This window comes from Hyperoodon ampullatus (assembly GCF_949752795.1).
Source record: "Hyperoodon ampullatus genome assembly, chromosome: 15".
In the NCBI taxonomy this organism is placed as follows: domain Eukaryota; kingdom Metazoa; phylum Chordata; class Mammalia; order Artiodactyla; family Ziphiidae; genus Hyperoodon; species Hyperoodon ampullatus.
This window is the reverse complement of record NC_136928.1, coordinates 1,139,002-1,159,313: the sequence shown is the minus strand read 5'-3', so window position 1 is coordinate 1,159,313 and position 20,312 is coordinate 1,139,002. Positions and strand designations below refer to the sequence as shown.

Below are 20,312 nucleotides of genomic sequence, written 5' to 3'. Positions count from 1 at the left end.
ATCTACATTGTTGTAGGTAGCTATGGTTCACTCATTTCCACTTTGTGAATAAACCTTGTAATACTTATTCATGCCTCATTCAATGGACATTTGAGTAGTCTAATTTCTGGCCTTTTAAATAATGTCAATATTCACATTCTTGTACATGTCTCCAAGTGCACATTTGTAAAAGTTTTTCTAGAGACATTCTCCTAGGAATGGAACTGCTAGGTTGTAGGGTATTGTGACTGTTACTTTACAACAAAATGACAAGTTGTGAACCAAATTACATTCTTTCTGTCAGTCTATAAGAGTTTCCATGCTCTGCTATTGCCAACACTATGGTGAGACTTCTTAGTTTTTTGCAAACTAGTGGGCATAAAATGGGATATCATTGTTTTGTGTTTCCCTGATTACTAATGAGGGTGAGAATTTTTCTTATGTTTATTTTGAGATTTCTTCTTTTGTGAAATACCTGTTCAGAGTTTTTGTTTATTTAAAAATTAGATTGTCTTTTTTAAAAAAATTGAGTTTTAGGCATTCCTTATTCTGGATACCAACTCATTATTGGTCATATAAGTTGTAAATATAGTTATGATTTGTCATCACTTTCTTCATGGTGTCTCTGATGGACAGACATTCTTAATTTTGAAGTAACCATACCTATCAATCTTTTACTTTATGGTTAGCAAACTTTATTCCTCCTCCTTCCTACCTTTGGTGATAAAATTTTCTTCTATATTTTCCTGCAAAAGTTTTAACTTTCATATTTAAATCTTTAATACATTTAAAATATAGTATTGTAAACGGCATGCAGAAGGGGTCAAATTTCATTTTTCCCATACGGAATACTGATAGTTCCAGTATGATTTAATGACTAGATCCATCCTTTCTTATTGCTTTGCCATCTCAACTCAGCCACATATCAAGTTTTCATATAATGTGGCTGTCTGTTTCTGGGCTCTCTCATCTGTTCTAGACTGGACTATTTGCCTTTCCCTGTGTCAATACAACACTGTCTTAATTATAATAGCCCTTTCATCATCTTAATATCAGGCAAGGCAAACCTTTAGCCTTAATATATATCTTAGCATCTAATATATGTATTAGGATCAGCTTGTCAGGTTCATTAAAAAACTGATAGCATTTTGATTGGAATTACATTGGTAGATCAATTTGGGGAGAACTGAATCCTTATGATATTGAATGTTTCTATCCATTAACATGCTCCACTTAATTATATCTTCTTTAAGGTGCATCAGTAAAGCTTTAAACTATTCCCAATAACTATTCTATGCATCTTTTGTTAAAATTTATTTCTAAATACTTTACTTTTTTATTATTGTAAAAGGTATTTCTTTAAAAATTGCAGTTTCTAAGAGTTTGTTTCTAATTATAGAAATGCTATTGACTTTTTAAAAAACATATTTATTGGAGTATAATTGCTTTACCATGTTGTGTTAGTTTCTGCTGTATAACAAAGTGAATCAGCTATACGTATACATATAACCCCTCCCTCTTGTGTCTCCCTCCCACACTCCCCATCCCACCCCTCAAGGTGGTCACAAAGCATGGAGCTGATCTCCCTGTGCTATGTGGTTGCTTCCCACTAGCTATCTGTTTTACTTTTGGTAGTGTATATACGTCCACGCCACTCTCTCACTTCGTCCCAGCTTACCCTTCCCCCTCCCCACATCCTCAAGTCCATTCTCTACATCTGTGTCTTTATTCCTGTCCTGCCCTTAGGTTCTTCAGAACCATTTTTTTGGGTTTGTTTTCTAGATTCCATATATAGGCGTTAGCATACAGTGCTTGTTTTTCTCTTTATGACTTACTTCACTCTGTGTGACAGACTCTAGGTCCATCCACCTCACTACAGATAACTCAATTTCGAGGAAATGCTATTGACTTTTGTATGTTTATCTTATATCCAGCCAACTTGTTAAACTCTTACTAATTTGGTTATTAATGTAGTCAATTAAATATGTTTCAAATAAAAACAGTTTTGTTTCTTTCTTTTCAATCTTCATACCATTTAGTATTTTTCTTATCTTACTAGGCTAGGACAACTATGTTGAATCAAAGAGGAGATGGGGCATCCATGTATTATTCCTGATTTTTGAAGGCAATCTTTCTGGGTATTCTTGGTTATAGGTTATTCCCTTTCACCACTTTAAATATATTGTGCCACTCCCTTCTGACCTGAAGAGTTTCTGCTGAAAAATCAGCTGATAGCCTTATGGGAGTTTCCTTGTATGGTATTTGTTGCCTTTCCCTTGCTGCTTTTTAATATTCTCTCTTTATCTTTAATTTTTGTCATTTTAATTACAATGTGTCTTGGTGTGTTCCTCTTTGGGTTAATCCTGTATGGGGCTCTCTGCACTTCCTGGACTTGGGTGACTGTTCCTTTCCCAGGTTAGGGAAGTTTTCAGCTATTATGTTTTCAAATATGTTCTCCGCCCCTTTCTCTCTCTTCTCCTTCTGGATATCCCCTATAATGGGGATATTAGTGCACTTGATTTTGTCCCAGAGGTCTCTCAAACTGTCCTCATTTCTTTTCATTTTTTTCTTTTTTCTGTTCAGCGGCAGTGATTTCCACTACCCTGTCTTCCAGATCACTGGTTCGTTCCTCTGTAGCATTTAGTTTACTGTTGATTCCTTCTAGTGTATTTTTCATTTCAGTTATTGTATTCTTCATCTCTGTTTGGTTGTTCTTTATATTTTCTAACTCTTTGTTAAAAACTTCTAACTTCTCACTTGTACATCCATTCTTCTCTGATCATCTTTACAATCATTACTCTGAACTCTCTTGGGTAGATTGCCTATCTTCACTTCACTTAGTTCTTCTGGGGTTTTATCTTGTCCCTTTGTCTGGAACATGTTCCTCTGTTGCCTCATTTTGTCTAAGTTGCTATTTGTATTTCTATGTATATGTTAGGTTACTTTTCTTGACCTTGGAGAAGTGGCCTTCTGTAGGAGATGTCGTATGCATCCCCTCAGCACACATTCCTCTTGTCACCCAAGTTATATGCTCCAGAGGTTCCCCCCACGAGGGCCGTGTGGGTGCTTCTGTTGTGGTGGGTTACGTGGGCAGTCTGGTAGGCTTTGTTGGCCCCTAGCCAGGTTGGTTGCCAGGCCCTGCCTTGTGTGGATGCTACTAGCTGCTGGTTAGTGGGTCCTGGTCACAGGGTGGCTAATTATAGAACCTCACGTGGCCCCGGGGCTAGTGCTGGCTCACTGGTGGACAGAGTCAGGGTCCAGAAGACTCTAGGTCTGTTGCCTGCCCACTGGTGGGTGAAGCCAGGTCCTGGGGCTAGTGCAAGTCTATTGGCAGGCAGATCCGGGTCCTGGAGTCTAGCTGTAAGGCCCAGGGATCCCAGAGCTGGTATCAGGTTGCTGGGGGGGCGGGGGGGCGGAGGGCGATTCCTGTCACAGTTGGGTATGGGGTCTGGGGTGTCACAAAGCTTGTGTTGGCCTGGTAGTAGGCAGGGCTGGGGCCCAGCTGATCCTAGGGTAGGGTCTGGCCTGTTGTCAGTGGGCTGGGTCTGCAGGCTGCAGGATTGTGGTTTTCTTGCATTTAGTGTCTGGCCCCTGGTGGGTGAGGCTGGTCTAGAGGTTACTGCAAGCTTCCCAGAGAGCAGGGCGGGAGCTGGGTCTTGGCCTTCTGGTGGGCAGGGTTGTGTCTAAAGGCATATCTGGAGGTGGCTGTGGGCTCAGGTAGTCTTTAGGCAGCCTGTCTGCTGATGGGTGGGGCTATGTCTCTGCTCAGTTAGTTGTTTGGTCTGAGGTGTCCCAGCATTGGTGCCTACAGGTTGTTGGGTGGGGCCAGGTCTTGATGCTAATGAGCTAGAGGGAAGATCCCATGATGGTGCCTGCCTGCACCAGTGTCCATATGATAGAAAGCTCCCAAATATGGCTGCTGCCAGTGCCTATGTCCCCAGGGTGAGCTGCAGCTGCCCCCCATCTCTCTGGGAGACTCTCCAAGACAAGCAGCTAGGTCTGGCCCAGGCTTCTATCAAATTACTGCTTTTGCCCTGGGTCCCAGTGTGTGCGAGATTTTTTGTGTGTCCTTTAAGAATGAAGTCTCTATTTCCCCCAGACCTTTGGGATTCCTGAAATTAAGCCTGCAAAGCCAAATGCTCTGGGGCTCATCTTTCTGGTGCAGGACCCTGGGCTGGGGAGCCCGATATGGGACTCAGAGCTCTCACTCCTGTGGGAGAACCTCTACAATATAATTATTCTCTGTTTTGAGGGTTGCCCACCCAGGGCATGTGGGACTTGATTATATTGTGAGTCTGCCCCTCCTACCAATCTTGTTGTGGTCCCTTCTTTATGTCTTTAGTCGTAGAAGATCTTTTCTGGTAGGTTCTGGTCTTTTTCATTGATGGCTATTCTACAGATAGTTGTGATTCTGGTGTGCTTGCAAGAGGAGGTGAGCTCAGGGTCTTTCTACTCTGCCATCTTGGCCACTCTCCTTTTTTTTTTTTTCCTTTGTGCTTAGTCTAGTTTCACTTGCTCATATGGTGCTGCATGTAAAGGCCTGAAGGTAATCTTTCACCAGTAAGAACCGTATTGTAGATTTTTGATAGAAACATTTTGTCAAGTTACAGAAGTTATTTTCTATCCCTAGTTCACCAAGATTCTTTTCTTAAATAATGAATGGATGTTAATTTTATCATATGTTTTTCTGTATCTATTAAGATAACATAATTTTTACCTTTATCTGTTGATGTGGTAAATTATATTTATACATTTCTTTCTTTTTTATTGAAGTATAGTTGATTTACAATGTTATATTAGTTTCAGGTGTACAACATAGTAATTACAAAAAAATTACATACATAAATTATAACTCTGAAACCTAAAAATGATTGTGGACAACTGAGAGGTAATGTGCAAAAACAAAATCAGTGTAATGGGGTAGTGGAATTGTGAATGATTTTGAATTAAAAATTATTCTATAGTCACATCTTCTTTTCAAAAAAAAAATATTAGAGCCTGAAATTTTCTCAATAAAAAGGCATATATAAATTTTCTCAGTAAAAAGTTTGTGTGAGGGCTTCTCTGGTGGCGCAGTGGTTGAGAGTCCGCCTGCCGATGCAGGGGACACGGGTTTGTGCCCCGGTCCCGGAAGAACCCACAGGCCGCGGAGCGGCTTGGCCCGTGAGCCATGGCCGTTAAGCCTGTGCGTCCGGAGCCTGTGCTCCACAACGGGAGAGGCCACAGTAGTGAGAGGCCCGCGTAATGCAAAAAAAAAAAAAAAAAAGTTTGTGCGAGGACACCACCTCTCACAAACTCTTACTACTACTATTAATATCAACAGAAAACATTTATGCATTGCTCACATGTGCCAGGTACTGTTTTAAGTACTTTACATGCAAGTTATATTTAATCCTTGCAAAAACCCTATAGGATAGCTGCTATTATTAGCCTTATTTTACAAATGAGAAAATTGTGGGATGAAGAGTTTAAGTAACTTGTTCAAGGTCACAGAGTTCAAATAAAAATTCAGTTGGATGGTTAAATAAATGGTGATGAATTTATACACTAGAATACCTCACAGCTACTAAAAGGAATGGGTTAGATCTCTATATGCCAAAATGAAAAAGTTATTGGATAAATAGCTAAATAAAAAAATGCAGATCAGTGGGTATTATATATTTCCATTTTTGTAAAAGTGGATGATATCAAAAACCCTAATAACATTACATGTATGTTCATGTCCCTATATGTGTAAGGAAAGCAATCCAGTAGAATGTGTCCTACACTGCTGATAGCAATTATCTCTGGAGGGTAGAATTTTGGGTCATTTTGAACTGTTTATATTATACTTCTGTATAGGGAATGTTTACTTGTAATAAAAAATTAAAAAATAACTGGACAAAAACTACCACAGAGACAGCTAGGCAGGATATTTCAGCTAAATTTCTTTTCAAGTGTATACAGATGACTTATTTCCACACTTGCAAGGGTAAGAAATGGTTCTTTAAAGCAAGCATTTACTTGAGTAAATTTTAAAACAATTCCTATGGGGTTACAGGATGGAGAATACAATCTAAGACCATTCTTATAAGCCTTAACATAACTAAATAAGCTTTTCTAAATTGAAGAAAAACATTTTATTAAAGATTCAACATTGCTTACAACTCCGAGTGTATGTATATATGTATACATAGATGTATACATATAGCTGATTCACTTTGTTATACAGCAGAAACTAACACACCATTGTAAAGCAATTATACTCCAATAAAGGCGTTAAAAATAAATAAAGCAATGGTAAACAATTCTATGTGGTATATAATTAAATGCTAAATTGTGTTGTGTAGACCACAGGCTATGTGGTTGTTCTAAGGAGTGAAAATGAATTCAGTAGTCATGAGCCTGAATTAGGCCTTAAAGGATGGGGGGGATTCGGTTGGAAGAGGATAAGGGGAGGAATTCAGAGGAAAAGATGACTACAAGTGGAGGGATGGAGATAGGAGGACAGTCAGTGAGGAGGCTGGCTTGACAAAAGCAGAGGGTGTGTATGGCTGAGAGCTCATACACCACACAGCAAGGCTAGTCACCCTCCCGCCCCAACCAGAGCAATGTCAGTGGTCCATGATGCTGGAAGGATCCACATGTGTCAGAATTTGATGGGAAACACATCCTTAGTTACCAACCCCCTAACCTAATTAGGGCGTGAAGGGAAGAGTGAGGTTATTTATGTGGAACCAGGAAGAGATCAATGGTATCAGAACAGTGGACACCTCCAGGTGTGTATAACCTTGGAGAAGACCAATATAACCAGAAAGAACTGACAGAGGGTGAACTGTAACTTGAGTGTTGGATAAATTAAAACCAGTTAAAAACCTTTTAAATGCTGTAATCTGAGAGTATCTACTTGATCTCCTGACAAAAATCTTCTCATAAATTTCCATTGCTTTAGCATGAAATCCAAATGTCTTAGAATGGGTTTAGGGCATATATGGCCTTTCTTGATCTAACCCTTGCCTGCCTTTAGAGCCTTACTCCTGTCTGCCTGACAGGCTCCTGACATAAGGAACCATGGGCTCATCTCTGAAAGTTGCTTTATCTTGCTTTCTCATGTCCCTGGGTCTCCTTTTTGAGTCGCCCTTTCCTCTTCCTCTGCTTGGTTAATTCCTATTTGTCCTTTAAGACTCAGTTTGAATATTTTCTCTTCTAGGAAGTGTACAATTACTGGCGACTTATGTGGGATTTATTAGCAGGGATCTGAGTGCCAGTAGTCACTGGGTTGGGGCAGGCGGGCTGGGGACATCAGGGCTGGGAAGCTAGTGACTCAAAACCCATCCTGGGGAGGTGGGAGGTAGGCAGGGCACATATGAACCGAGACTATAATCCCCTGGCACATGTTCCATTGTTCCATCAAACTTCACTTACAAAACACTGATTAAGAATTTCAAGACTGCAACCCAAAAGCATTAAATCCTAAGCATAGGGGCTTTATGAACGCAGGGCCTTGTGTGACCGCACTGGTCATAGGCCAATGAAGCCAGGCGTGCATATAAGTCTCTTCATACAGCATTGGTTATAATAGCAAAATGTAATAAACCAAATTATTTATTAATAAGCAATTAAACAAACTATGGTCCAACCACAAAGTAAAAAAAATCATGTATCCAGTAAAAAATGAGGCATGTCTATAGATACTAACATAGATAGCTGTACAACATGCAAAGAGGATTACAGAATATTATGTATGTCATGATCCCATTGAAATATAAAATATTTCTTCCTATTATCTATCTATCTATCTGTCTATCTATCTATCTAATGGAGCATTAAGAGGGATACCCCAATCTCTTGAGGAGGAAGGAATTTTTACTTTTTATACCTATATTTCAGGTTTTACATTAACATATATTGTTTCTAAAATTAAAAATATGATTAAAAAATTAAACTCTAACACCTAGAAACACCTGTCTGAACCACAGTGAAATCTGTTGGCTTCATTTCATTTAAGAACATAAAAAGACCATGGAAGAGGCTTCCCTGGTGGTCCAGTGGTTAGGACTTCCCTTTGCAAAGCAAGTGGTTCGATCCCTGGTCAGGGAGCTAAGATTCCACATGCCTCGCAGTCATAAAACCGAAACATAAAACAGAAGCAATATTGTAACAAATTCAATAAAGACTTTAAAAATGGTCCACATCAAAAAAATCTTAAAAAAAAAAAAGACCATGGAAAATAATCTTCCTGATCTGTAAAATACTACTTATTAAAATCTTACCATTCTTTTAACCTTTTCTTTTAATTCTTACCGTCGTTGCTGGCCTCTTCAACAGGGGATGCTGAGTCCGTACATTCTAGGACTCCCTTTGTGATCTCAACCACCTGAAGCCTCCTGACCCTGACTATGTCTGTATCTTTCAATCCTTCCTCCAATTGTTTGACCACCTCTTTTCCAGGCTGTGAAGTTAGAACAGTAATCTGGAAATAAATAGAAGAATCAACGTGTCTACCTTCCCTGAGGTACAGAGGTTAGAATGTAACAGGTTAGATCTGAAGGATTAAACACCACAGAAATCTGTGGTAGTGGCTATTGTCTTTAGGGCAAAGAAAAAGATTTATATGTAATTTGCAAATCAAATTTCATTTGACAGATTCTGGTGGGAGAGGTCTGGTGGGACAGATCATCACAGGACCCTTCCAAATAGGCTGAACCTACCCCAGAAAGTGACCAATGAGAAGCCATCCCTGTGTTTTAGTTTTAGTTTTTGTTTTCTTTTGGTCATACTGCAGCATGTGGGATCTTAGTTCCTCAACTAGGGTTCCCCGATAAGGGATTGAACCCGCACACCCTGCATTGGGAGCGCGGAGTCTCAACCACTGGACTGCCAGGGAAGTCTCCCACTGTGTTTCAGTTTTTAAGATTGCTTGAATCATTGGCAGTATCCCTCGTGCTCAAAGTGCTTTGATTTCTTGAGGATACAAAGGAAATAGAATCCTTAAATTCCACTCATGAAATGTGTACTAAAGATCGGAGAGCTTATATGCTCTTTTCTCACAGTGGTACTTCCATGTAGATTTCTCTCCTTGCTCAATCTGAATCTGGGTTGAACTTGAAACTCTGGAAGGCAAGTATTAAATACATGCAATTCTCTTTTGTACTTAGACATTTTTAATTGATGAATAAGCATGCAGATGAAAGCATAATTATTTTTAAACTCATTTGTCTGATGCCTGATGTTACTAGAGACTGAATGTGTTTTAACTCACAGTCACTCATGTACCCAATGGAGTACCTAGTCATGACTTTCAATGTGAATGAAACAGAGAACAACAGAAGGATGACAAACAATGAAGGATCTAGATGGACTGAAATGGGAAGATGACTTAGTGTCCTAAGCCATCTTTTACCTCCAGGGAAGTGTAGGCCAGAGCTGCACTTGTGGTCATGTGTCCACTGTACTGTTTGAACTGCTGGAGCCCATCCTTTATTGCCAGCTGCAGGGAAGTGGCTTGTGGTCTGAAACAACCTTCTCTTTGCAATATGCGGAGTTCTGAGATGCAGGCCTGCAGCCTAGCAAAGTTCCCTTTCACTTGCTGCAGAGAAAAATGAATCAAAGATGCAAATCTTCAGTGACTCAGGTTTCAGATTAACTGGCAGTCTAATCTCATTATCAATTACTCCTCAGGAGTACTTTTCCCTTCCTGAAAATCTGTTTATTTGACCAAGATCTATGGAATGCCTATTATGTTCTAGGCACTGCACTAACATCTTCCCTAGACCAGAGGAAGGAAAATTTGCAGCCAAAGGACTTTGATTATGTGGAATTACTAGACACAGGAAAGAACGTGTTTTAACTCATTCACCCACCCAAAGGAAGGTTCAGTTGTGACTGCTTAGTTTTACTTTGGGGTGGTCTGCAAATTGGAGGCCTAGCAGTGTCACTGTTAGACATTATCTTCATTTCTCAGTCAGTCTAGGCACAGCGAGCTTCTCTATTCAAGAGTGATGTTTTATCAGAAATGAGGATTTTGATCATTTTAGAACTGATAAGGTCCTACCTAATCTGCCCCTCAGGATCACTTTAAGCGGAGATGCTTGGCTTAGTCTGCAGTCAGGTCAAGGAGTCAACACGTAAATCTCCTGGCTCTCCTCACTTTCCTTCACAAAAACTTGTTCTCAGGAAGTAATCTAATCTAATCTGACTCTAGATCGACATTACGTCTCCTAAGAATATATGCATTTTGAATAAATGTGGAATTAAAATTTGTGACACTATTTGAAGGAATTCCAAGCATCCATAGCAGGTGGAGGTGGGGTGAGGAGGAATTATATTTGGGGTAAGGAAACTCTCCTGATCAAAGAGCAGAATTGAGCAATATTTGCAAAATGCACATAAAATTCATGAGCATGTTACTTTGCTTACATGCTCCTCTCCCTGATTCTCTGGGAAAAACACAAGAAATAGTATATAACTCTTACACAAAGGGAACTTGTAATCTAGATAGGAAGATAAGAAACCTACTCAAGTACAGACTAGTAGCCTTTGAGCATTTCTTTTCATGTACTCCCTAAAAGAATATGAAAAATGATATACTCCTTTATACGTTTTTAAGTTGACATCTAGATTTTAAGTAAGTACGTAGTTGTTAAGGATATAACTTCCAGCATATTTAAATATCAATATTTCAAAATAAAACTATACCACTACTCTTTAAAACATAATCCAATAGAATCTAAATATCATAGGGGTTTGATACTTGCATTATTCAATTTAAAAAGTACATGAGCAAGCTCTTCTTTCTTTTTAACAGATGGAAATTAATACTATTCCTTTTTCTCCTTGAATTCATATTTCCATTTCACTTTCTCATAGAGTTTTATCATAATGTAATAGAATTTTTTGATTGGCAGCTTTTTATTGATCACCTTATCATACTTCTCTGTGTCAAAAATATTTACATGTTGTAAGATTTTAAAATTTCCTATGACTATAGGCTCTAATTAATAATCTAGATTGAACTATTATTAAAATTATTGTTCATATACAATTGATCAAACAACATATATATTACCTATTTTGATAATTATTGGCATTAAGCATAAACTTTAATTAGAAATGCATCTCTTAATGGCATGAGCATGTTGCGTTCTTTTTTCAATTAGTTAAGGTATGTGTGAGTAAATAAATTACTGATTGAATGGCACCAACATTCAGTATTAATCCTATTCCTATTTTCTAGGAGATTTCTAGTGTTGAGAACCATCGTCCTGATAAACATAGATGTCAATCAAATTGTCAAATTCATTCTGAGCTATATGCCAAAAATTATATAGGGATATAAATACTAATAAAAATTATTTTAATGATCTATCAGCTGCTACTCAGTTTAGTCTTTTTTTTTAAAGATTTTTTTTGATGTGGACCATTTTTTAAAGTCTTCATTGAATTTGTTACAATATTGGTTCTGTTTTTTTTGTTTTGCTTTTTGGCCAGGAGGCATGTGGGATCTTAGTTCCCCGACCAGGGATCGAACCTGCACCCCCTGCATTGGAAGGTGAAGTCTTAACCACTGGACTGCCAGGGAAGTCCCTCAATTTAGTCTTCCTTAAATTTTGTTAAAATTGGAAATCACCTGGTTGCAAAAGATTTTTAACCCAATCATAAGTCATTTACTTTCTTACATTGATGCCAGTATTTTGAATTATTCCTTCTTTGGTGCCCCTGCAAGTTTTTTTTTTTTTTTTTTTTTTTTTTTTTTTGGCGGTACACGGGCCTCTCACTGTTGTGGCCTCTCCCGTTGCGGAGCGCAGGCTCCGGATGCGCAGGCTCAGCGGCCATGGCTCACGGGCCCAGCCGCTCCGTGGCATGTGGGATCTTCCCAGACCGGGGCACGAACCCGTGTCCCCTGCATCGGCAGGCGGACTCTCAACCACTGCGCCACCAGGGAAGCCCGCCCCTGCAAGTTTTAAAACCACATGGCAATTCATCACAGTAAAATTCATAGTGGGTGAAAGATTTGTACCTCTCACCTCTTCCTTTTTATTTTGGATTTTCTTTGTGAAGTGGAAGAAGGGTAATTGTGAAAGGGATGGTGGGAATGACGAAGTAGCCTGACACCCTCATCATAGGCATAATTAGTCAGAGAAATTTTAGAAAAGAATACTAGTGGAAATTGAGGATCTATATATCAATTCTTTAAAATTATATATTCCTGTGTACTCTGGGAAGTCTTATAGCCCTAGTGGTATGTGTATCCCAGTTGAAAGAGACTGTTATAGACTATTGATACTTTAGAGATTTAGAAAAAGAAAGGTAAGTGTTGTTGGAAAGGGGGTGAGATTGGGCTGAGAATTGAAAGGGTGAGATTTGTAAAAAGAATACAACATTTTAAGTGTTTATGTGTGTGTGTTGGGGTAGAGAGGCTGAAAGTTCAATACAAGCATCTATGGAGGTTGAAAGTGAATATAATGTGTCAGAGAGGAAGAGGAAATGTGCCTGACAAGAGTAGAGGATGTTTGTTGAAGAGTAGTGGGCACTTTAGTTAAAGAAGTCCTAGTCTTGGTTCAGGTTTTAGATCCAAATAGACTTGAGTTCCAAACCTATCTCTTCCTCTTATTGACTATGAGTCCTTAAGCTAAAATGTATTCAATTAGAAACTGGGGACAATGGAAATACTTATCTTACAGACTAACTATTAAATGACTTAGTCCACGTCACACAGTATGTACTCAGTGTTAGCTGTGGTTATTATTTTTTATCACTATCAAACCCTAAAAGCACTTAAAACATTGCTGATTAAACAGAAGGGGTTTGTATTGGCTTAATGGCCCTATTCTACAACTGACAAAAATAAGTGGAAAAAAAAATAGTATCTATGTAAATGACATAGGTCCATTCAGTCATCCATTTAAAAAAACATTTATTATTATGTGCTTATGATGTACTAGGTACCTAAAAAAAGACATAATTCCCACTTTCTACTAACTTTACAAACAAGTGAGATAAATAGCCTCAGAATAGAAAGGGATAAGAGTCACACTAGAATGACATTTTCCAAAGTATGTTGACAAGTTATTGTCTGTCTATCTCACTAGAATATAAGCTCAATATAATAATATACTAAAGGAGGAATCTGATCTATCTCTTCATTGCCAGGTCTGGAGGGCCTAGAACAGTACCTGGAACACAGTTTTATTAAACAAATTATTTTTGAATAAATGGTAAATGGATGCACATATAATAAATTTCAGGGGGAAGAAAAATATAAGTTAGAAAATATAGGCATTCTCTGTACTGCCTTTGCAACTTTTTGATGAATCTAAAATTATTCAGTAATGAGAAATTTATTGAAAAAATAAACTAGGAAACTAGTAGGGAAAAAAGGACACTATCTTCTGGTAGGGAAGGCCTTTGGAAACATGACAACAAAGGTAGGAAACCATAAAGGGAAAAATGAAGAGATCTGACCACATAAAAATTAAAATTTTCTGTTAAGTAAAGGAGAATGTGAATAAAGTTAAAGACAAAAAACAAACTGGGTAAATATTTGCAATGTATATGATTAGCATGGCATTAATATTCTTAATATGTAAAAAGCACCTACAAATAAATAAACTAGATATCTGAAACACACTCTTCCACCACCTAACAGTATACATACTAGATAAAGCACAAATATCTTTTATATGCATAGTTGAATTCATAAGAAATTAAGGGAAATCCCCTGGTACCAAAGTGGGGACAACAGGAAATTACAGTGTGAGATAGGTATAAAAGCCTTGGCTTTACTTCTTGATCTTGGGAACCTAGGGCTTTGTGTTGTAAAGGAGAAGGAGACAAGGGCTTAGGCCCTCATAAGGAGAAGAGTTGGAACTGCCATCCTGGCTCAAAGTTAAGATCATTCAAAAGGTTATTTTCTCAGTGAAAAGGTGGGCTAGAAAGAATCTACTCGCTGGTCAAGGGAGGTGACAATGAAACTTGTTGACTTATGTGAGCTCTGAGTAGAAATGAGAAAGAAATCACTGCTGGGACCTAGAAACCACATATCTCCCCTCGTGTGGGTTTGGGATTTGTCTTTATCTGCAGGGTCTAGGAAACCCTAAGTTTAAAACATAACTTAAAGTGGTCCTGGGTTGATAGCACCTCAGGGCACCTGACTCAAGCAAACATAAATCCTTTCTAGAGGTATACACCCTAAACTCAGGCCTCACAGAATTCTCACACATTAAGATCAGCTTAAGGTAGGCTCATAATCCAAAATTACAAAATCAGTGAGGAAACAAACATCATGAGAGAGAGTCTGCAGAAACAACAGGAGAATTAGAATACCAACAATTTCAAATATTAGAATTATCAAATATATTTAAGTACCTTTAAGATGTTTAAAGAAATAAAAGAGGGATTCAACACCATGAACAAAGAATTAAAAAACTATCAAAAAAGGACCAGAAAGATTTGAACATTACCAGGGTAACTGTACACTGAAGTAAAGGGGATAATCAGACATTTCAGGGTCTACTGGACACTGGCTATGAACTGACACTAATTCTAGGAGATCCCAAACATCATTGTTGCCCACTAGTCAGAGTAGGGTCTTGTGGAGGTCAGGTGGTCAACGAAATTTTATATCAGGTCCAGTGGGTCCCCAAATGCAACCTGTGGCTACTTCCTCAGTTTTAGAAAGCATAATTGGAATAGACATACCTAACATCTGGCAGAATCCCCTCATTAGTTCCCTGACCTGTGGAGTGAGGGCAATTATGGTGGGAAAGGCCAAGTGGAAGCCTCTAGAACTGCCTCTACTTAGGAAAATAATAAAAGTAATACTGAATTTCTGGAGGAATTGCAGAAATTAGTGCCACCATCAAGGACTTGAAAGACGCCGGCATGGTGATTTCTAGCATATCTCCATTCAACTTGCCAATATGGCCTGTACAGAAGACAGACGGGTCTTGGAGAATGATAGTGGATTATCATAAACTTAACCAGGTGGTGACTCCAACGGCAGTTGCTGTACTAGATGTGGTTTCATTGCTTGAGCAAATTAACACATCTCCTGGTACCTGGTATGCAGCTATTGATCTGGCAAATGCCTTCTCTCCACTCCTGTCTATAAGGTCCCACAGAAGCACTTTGCTTTCAGCTGACAAGGCCAGCAATACACCTTCACTGTCCTACCTAAGGGGTATATCAATTCTCCAGCCCTATGTCATAATTTAGTTCACAGGGATTTTTGACTGCCATTCCCTTCCACAAGCTATCACACTGGCCCATTACATTAATGACATTATGCTGAGTGGACCTAGTGAGCAAGAAGTAGCACCTACTCTAACTTATTGGTAAGACATTTGTACGCCAGAGGGTAGGAAATAAATTCGACTAAAATTCAGGGGCCTTCTACCTCAGTGAAATTCCTAGGGGTCCATTGGTATGGGGCATGTTGTGATGCCCCATCTAAGGTGACGAATAAGTTTGTTGCTTTTGGAGTAGAAGAGAGCGTCTAAATGTCAAACTGCTTTTTAAACAGATGTTCAACATCTTTCTACTTTTATCCCTACCTTCATTCTTACCTCCAGAAGTACTTGATTTTACCAATTCCTAAGGCTTTGGAGAACTTGGTGGTTTAAAATGCTTTCTTCCTTGGGTCTCCCACTACTGGCTTAAGATTTAGCTCTCTTGGGACTGCTAAGTCAATTATCACTTTTCACATGTATAATAGTTTCCAAAATTTTGTTGCGATTTTTCTTCTCACATTCAACAAGCATTCGAGATTCAAAGGTTACAAAAAATATGTAGAAAAAGTCATCTTCCTACTCTTGTTCTTTAGCTAACCAGTACTTTACTGGAGGCAGTCAATATTACTAGCTTATTGGGTATCTTTCCAGAGATATTTCTTTACATGGAAGAAAATATAAATGATAAACTTGATCTTTCTTCTTACCAAAATAGAAGAGATTATGATACTCTTTCGTATCTTGATTTTGATGCAGAGTAAATTTGGGTAATCGTTACATTCAATATATAAAGAGTGTTTTAATTTTTACGGCTACATAGTATTCCATTAATGGATGGACCATAACTTTAACCAATTCCCTATTAATTAACATTAGGTTGTTTCCAATCTTTTGCTACTGCAAACAATGCTGAAATGAATAATCTTATACTCAAATCATTTTTGCACATATGAAAACATATCTATAGGATAAGTTTCTAAAAACAGACTTGTGAGACTTCCCTGGTGGTCCAGTGGTTAAGACTCTGTGCTCCCAATGCAGGGGGCCCGGGTTCGATCCCTGGTTGGGGAACTAAGATCCCACACACTGCAACTAAGCCCATGCACTCCAGAGTCCATGTGCCACAACTCGAGAAGCCCACGTGCAGCAATGAAGACCCAGTGCAGCCAAAACAAAACAAAACCTATTAAAAACAGACTTGCTAGGCTAAAGGGTATGTAAATTGTGATACCAAATTGCCCACTACAGAAATTGTGTTAAAATATATGCCCATAAATGGCATATAAGGGTGTCTGCTTCTTTATATTCTCATAAACAGTATGTCATTAAACTTAAAAAAAAATCTTTGCCCGCCAAATAAGTGAAAAATAATAGCATCTCAATGTAGTTTTAACTTGCATTTCTTTTATAAGTGAGACTGAACATATTCAATTTTTCAGCATCATGTGTATTTCCTTTAATGAAAACTGTGTATATAATTTCTCACTTTCTATTGATTGTTGGTTATTATCTTTATTGATTTTTTTTTTTTTCCAGTACGCGGGCCTCTCATTGCTGTGGCCTCTCCCGTTGCGGAGCACAGGCTGCGGACGCGCAGGCCCAGCAGCCATGGCTCACGGGCCCAGCTGCTCCGCGGCATGTGGGATCCTCCCGGACCGGGGCACGAACCCGTGTCCCCTGCATCGGCAGGCGGACTCTCAACCACTGCGCCACCAGGGAAGCCCATCTTTATTGATTTTAAGGAAATCTTTACGTGGTTAGGGAAATTAACCCTATGTGATATAGAAGCAAATATTTTTCCTCATATTGTCAGTTGTCTTTAGATTTTACACACAGTATTTTTTTTTTGGCCAAGTGTATATTTTCTATTTTCTATATTTATCAGCTGAATTTATTAATCTTTTATTTTCAGAATTTTGGGTTTTGTGTTATGATTAGAAAGGCCTTTCTTACTGTTATATTTCCCCCATGGTCTATATGTTAATTGTTGACTTATTGCCTCTCAGCTAAAAATTCACCCTTCAGTATATCTCTGCAATAATAGACAGAATTCTACTTTAAGCCTTTCTCCTTTACAGTAATCATGATGTTAAGTTTTCTGAGTAGAGTGTACTGGAGGGACGTTGCAGGAGGAAGGTGCACTCCTGCTGAAACCAGTGGGGTATGAAGTTACCTGGTAGTACTCCACCCACATGCCCAGAACTTGTAGCCCCTTGGTGTTATGGACTGAATGTTTGTCTACCCTTAAAATTCATAAATTGAAGCCCTAACTCCCAGTGTGATGGTATTTAGAGGCAAGGCCTCTGGGACGTAATTAGCTTTAGATGAGGTCATGAGAGTGGGGCCTCCATGATGGGACTGATGCTCTTAGAAGAGGAATAGACACCAGAGCTCTCTCTTCATGTACATGCACTGAGGAAAGGCCATGTGAGCACATAGCGAGAAAGCCGCTGTCTGCAAGATGGAGGAGGACTCTCACCAGAGCCTGACCAGGCTGGCACCTTGATCTTGGACTTTCAGCCTTCTAAACCTTGAGAAAATAAATGTCTATTGTTTAAACCAGCCAGTCACAGCCCGAGCTGACTAAGACATTGGGAACTTCTCAGCCCTAACCTGATCACCTGTCAGCTGTCCACTCAGCACGGACACTGCATGCTTCAGGCCTCCTGCCTGCACTGATGCCTGATTCCCTTTGCTCACCTGTCCATCCCCTCAGAAGTTTTGTCTCCTGTGGTCCTCCAAATGCTGCTGTTCTTCCAACACGGACACTGCTTACTCCAGGCCTCCTGCCCACATTGGCTTCTCCACTCTCTGCATGCCTACGCATCAGCCACTGTGCCTACACCTGGAGGGTTGCTTCCTGCTTTCCCAGTAGCCATGGATCAGCTCTGGCTTGAGCAAACCAGTGAACTTCTTTTTTTTTTTTTTTTTTTTTTTTTGCATTACGTGGGCTTCTCACTGCTGTGGCCTCTCCCGTTGCGGAGCACAGGCTCCGGACGCGCAGGCCCAGCAGCCATGGCTCACGGGCCCAGCCGCTCCGCAGCATGTGGGATCCTCCCAGACCGGGGCACGAACCCGCGTCCCCTGCATCGGCAGGCGGACTCTCAACCACTGCGCCACCAGGGAAGCCCCAGTGAACTTCTTTGCATCCAGTGAGCTGCAACCATATATTCTCCAACTGGGTCTAAACCCCAGCCTTGGGAAAGGGGTCCCCTTTCCAAGTTTGTCCTTCTTTGAGATCTCTCCCTCAGCCCTAGGGTACCACAAAAAGCTCTCTTATATCTTATAATTGCTATATTATCATAGTTTAATATGTTAAACTATGTTAAAATACTCTATATACTTTTTCCTTGTTTAAATCACTGTGTGGTTTCCGTTTCCTGATTGGACCCAGACCGATACAGTCTGTTCTAGTACTTAGGTATTTTCAATTTTTACATTTAAATCTTTGATCCATCTGCAACTACTGAGCCTGCACTCTAGGGCCCGCGAGCCACAACTACTGAAGCCTGCACACCTAGAGCCCATGCTCCGCAACAAGAGAAGGCACCACAATGAGAAGACTGTGCACCGCAACAAAGAGTAGCCCCCACTCTCTGCAACTAGAGAAAGCCAGCGCGTAGCAACGAAGACCCAACACAGCCATAAATAAATAAATAACTAAATAAATAAATAAATATATTTATTTATTTATTTATTTATTAAAAAAAATTTTTTTTTTTGGAATTTATACTGGTGTAAGCTGTGTGTATGACTCTAACCTAATTTCTTCCCACATGGCTATCTAGTTTGTTGAATAATTTTTCCAACTAATGTTAAATAGCATCATTATTATACACTAAATCCCCCCATGTATTTGGGTCTATTTCTGGACTTTAAATTGTATTCTATTGCTCTGTTTTTTCAATTTCCAGTATCACACTGTGAATATGTTTAATATTTGAGAGGAAGAGTCTCTAGCTATCCTTGTTTGTTTTTTGTTTCTAATTTTAACTTTATTATCAAGATGTCTAGTTCTTCTGTTAGAAATTTTACTGGGAATTGGATTACATTTATAGATTAATTTAGAGATAACTGACATCTTTCTGGTCTGAGTCCTCCCAAGAACTAAAGACTTTTCATTTGTTCAAGTCTTCTTTTGTGTTTCTCAATAGCATTTTAATTCATATAAATCTTGCGAATTTATTATTATTTTCATTCATAAGCATTTATTTGATCATTTTTATTATTGTGATGAGAACTTTTCTGCCATTTTAACTTCTGGTTTGTTGTCCTGGAATAATATAAAGGGTACATATTATTATTATTTTTTTAAATAAATTTTATTCATTTATTTATTTATTTTTGGCTGTGCTTGGTCTTCGTAGCTGCGCGGTCTTTCTCTAGTTGCGGCATGCGGGGCTACTCTTCGTTGTGGTGCACAGTCTTCTTATTGCAGTGGCTTCTCATGTTGCAGAGCATGTGCTCTAGGCACACGAGCTTCAGTAGTTGTGGCATGTGGGCTCAGTAGTTGTGGCTCACGGGCTCCAGAGCGCAGGCTCAGTAGTTGTGGCACACAGGCTTAGTTGCTCCGCGGCATGTGGGATCTTCCCGGACCAGGGCTCGAACCCTTGTCCCCTGAATTGGCAGGCGGATTCTTAACCACTGCACCACCAGGGAAGCCCTAAAGCGTACTTATATCTGTATTAATATTTGTACCTGACCATTGTCATGAATTCTTTTGTTGTTTTAAGTAATTTTCTAGTTGATTCTTTTGGGTTTTCTAGATATATTACCATTAATCTGCAAATAACGATCATTTTATCTTTTTCTTCCTTATTTCTTTTTTTTTTTTTGGCCATGCTTTAGGGCATGTGGGATCTTAGTTCCCCGGATCAAATCCGCGCCCCCCTGCAGCAGAAGCGCAGAGTGTTTTTAACCACTGGACCGCCAGGGAAGTCCCTCCTTTCCTTGTTTCTATATTCTAACTTCTTTTTTATGTGTGCAATTATATCAGTGAAAATCTCTAAAATACTGATAGATAACAGTGATGATAGTAAACTTACTTGTCTTACACAGGAATATATTCAGTGTCTTTTCATTAAGTAAGATCTGGTTTTTGGGTTGTCACAGACATACACTATG

The 20,312-nt window shown here is 39.2% G+C and overlaps 1 protein-coding gene across 1 annotated transcript in view; it reads right to left on the bottom strand.

Annotated features, from left to right (window-relative positions):
- The window catches only part of M1AP (meiosis 1 associated protein), a gene marked incomplete at both ends in the record, with an annotated part of 74,522 nt that overhangs the window by 45,479 nt on the left and 8,731 nt on the right, over positions 1–20,312 (bottom strand). Inside the window, 2 exons of the mRNA XM_079721472.1 lie at positions 8,263–8,431; positions 9,362–9,547. Of these exons, the coding sequence (XP_079577598.1) occupies positions 8,263–8,431; positions 9,362–9,547 (355 nt within the window). The remainder of the gene's footprint in view (positions 1–8,262; positions 8,432–9,361; positions 9,548–20,312) is intronic.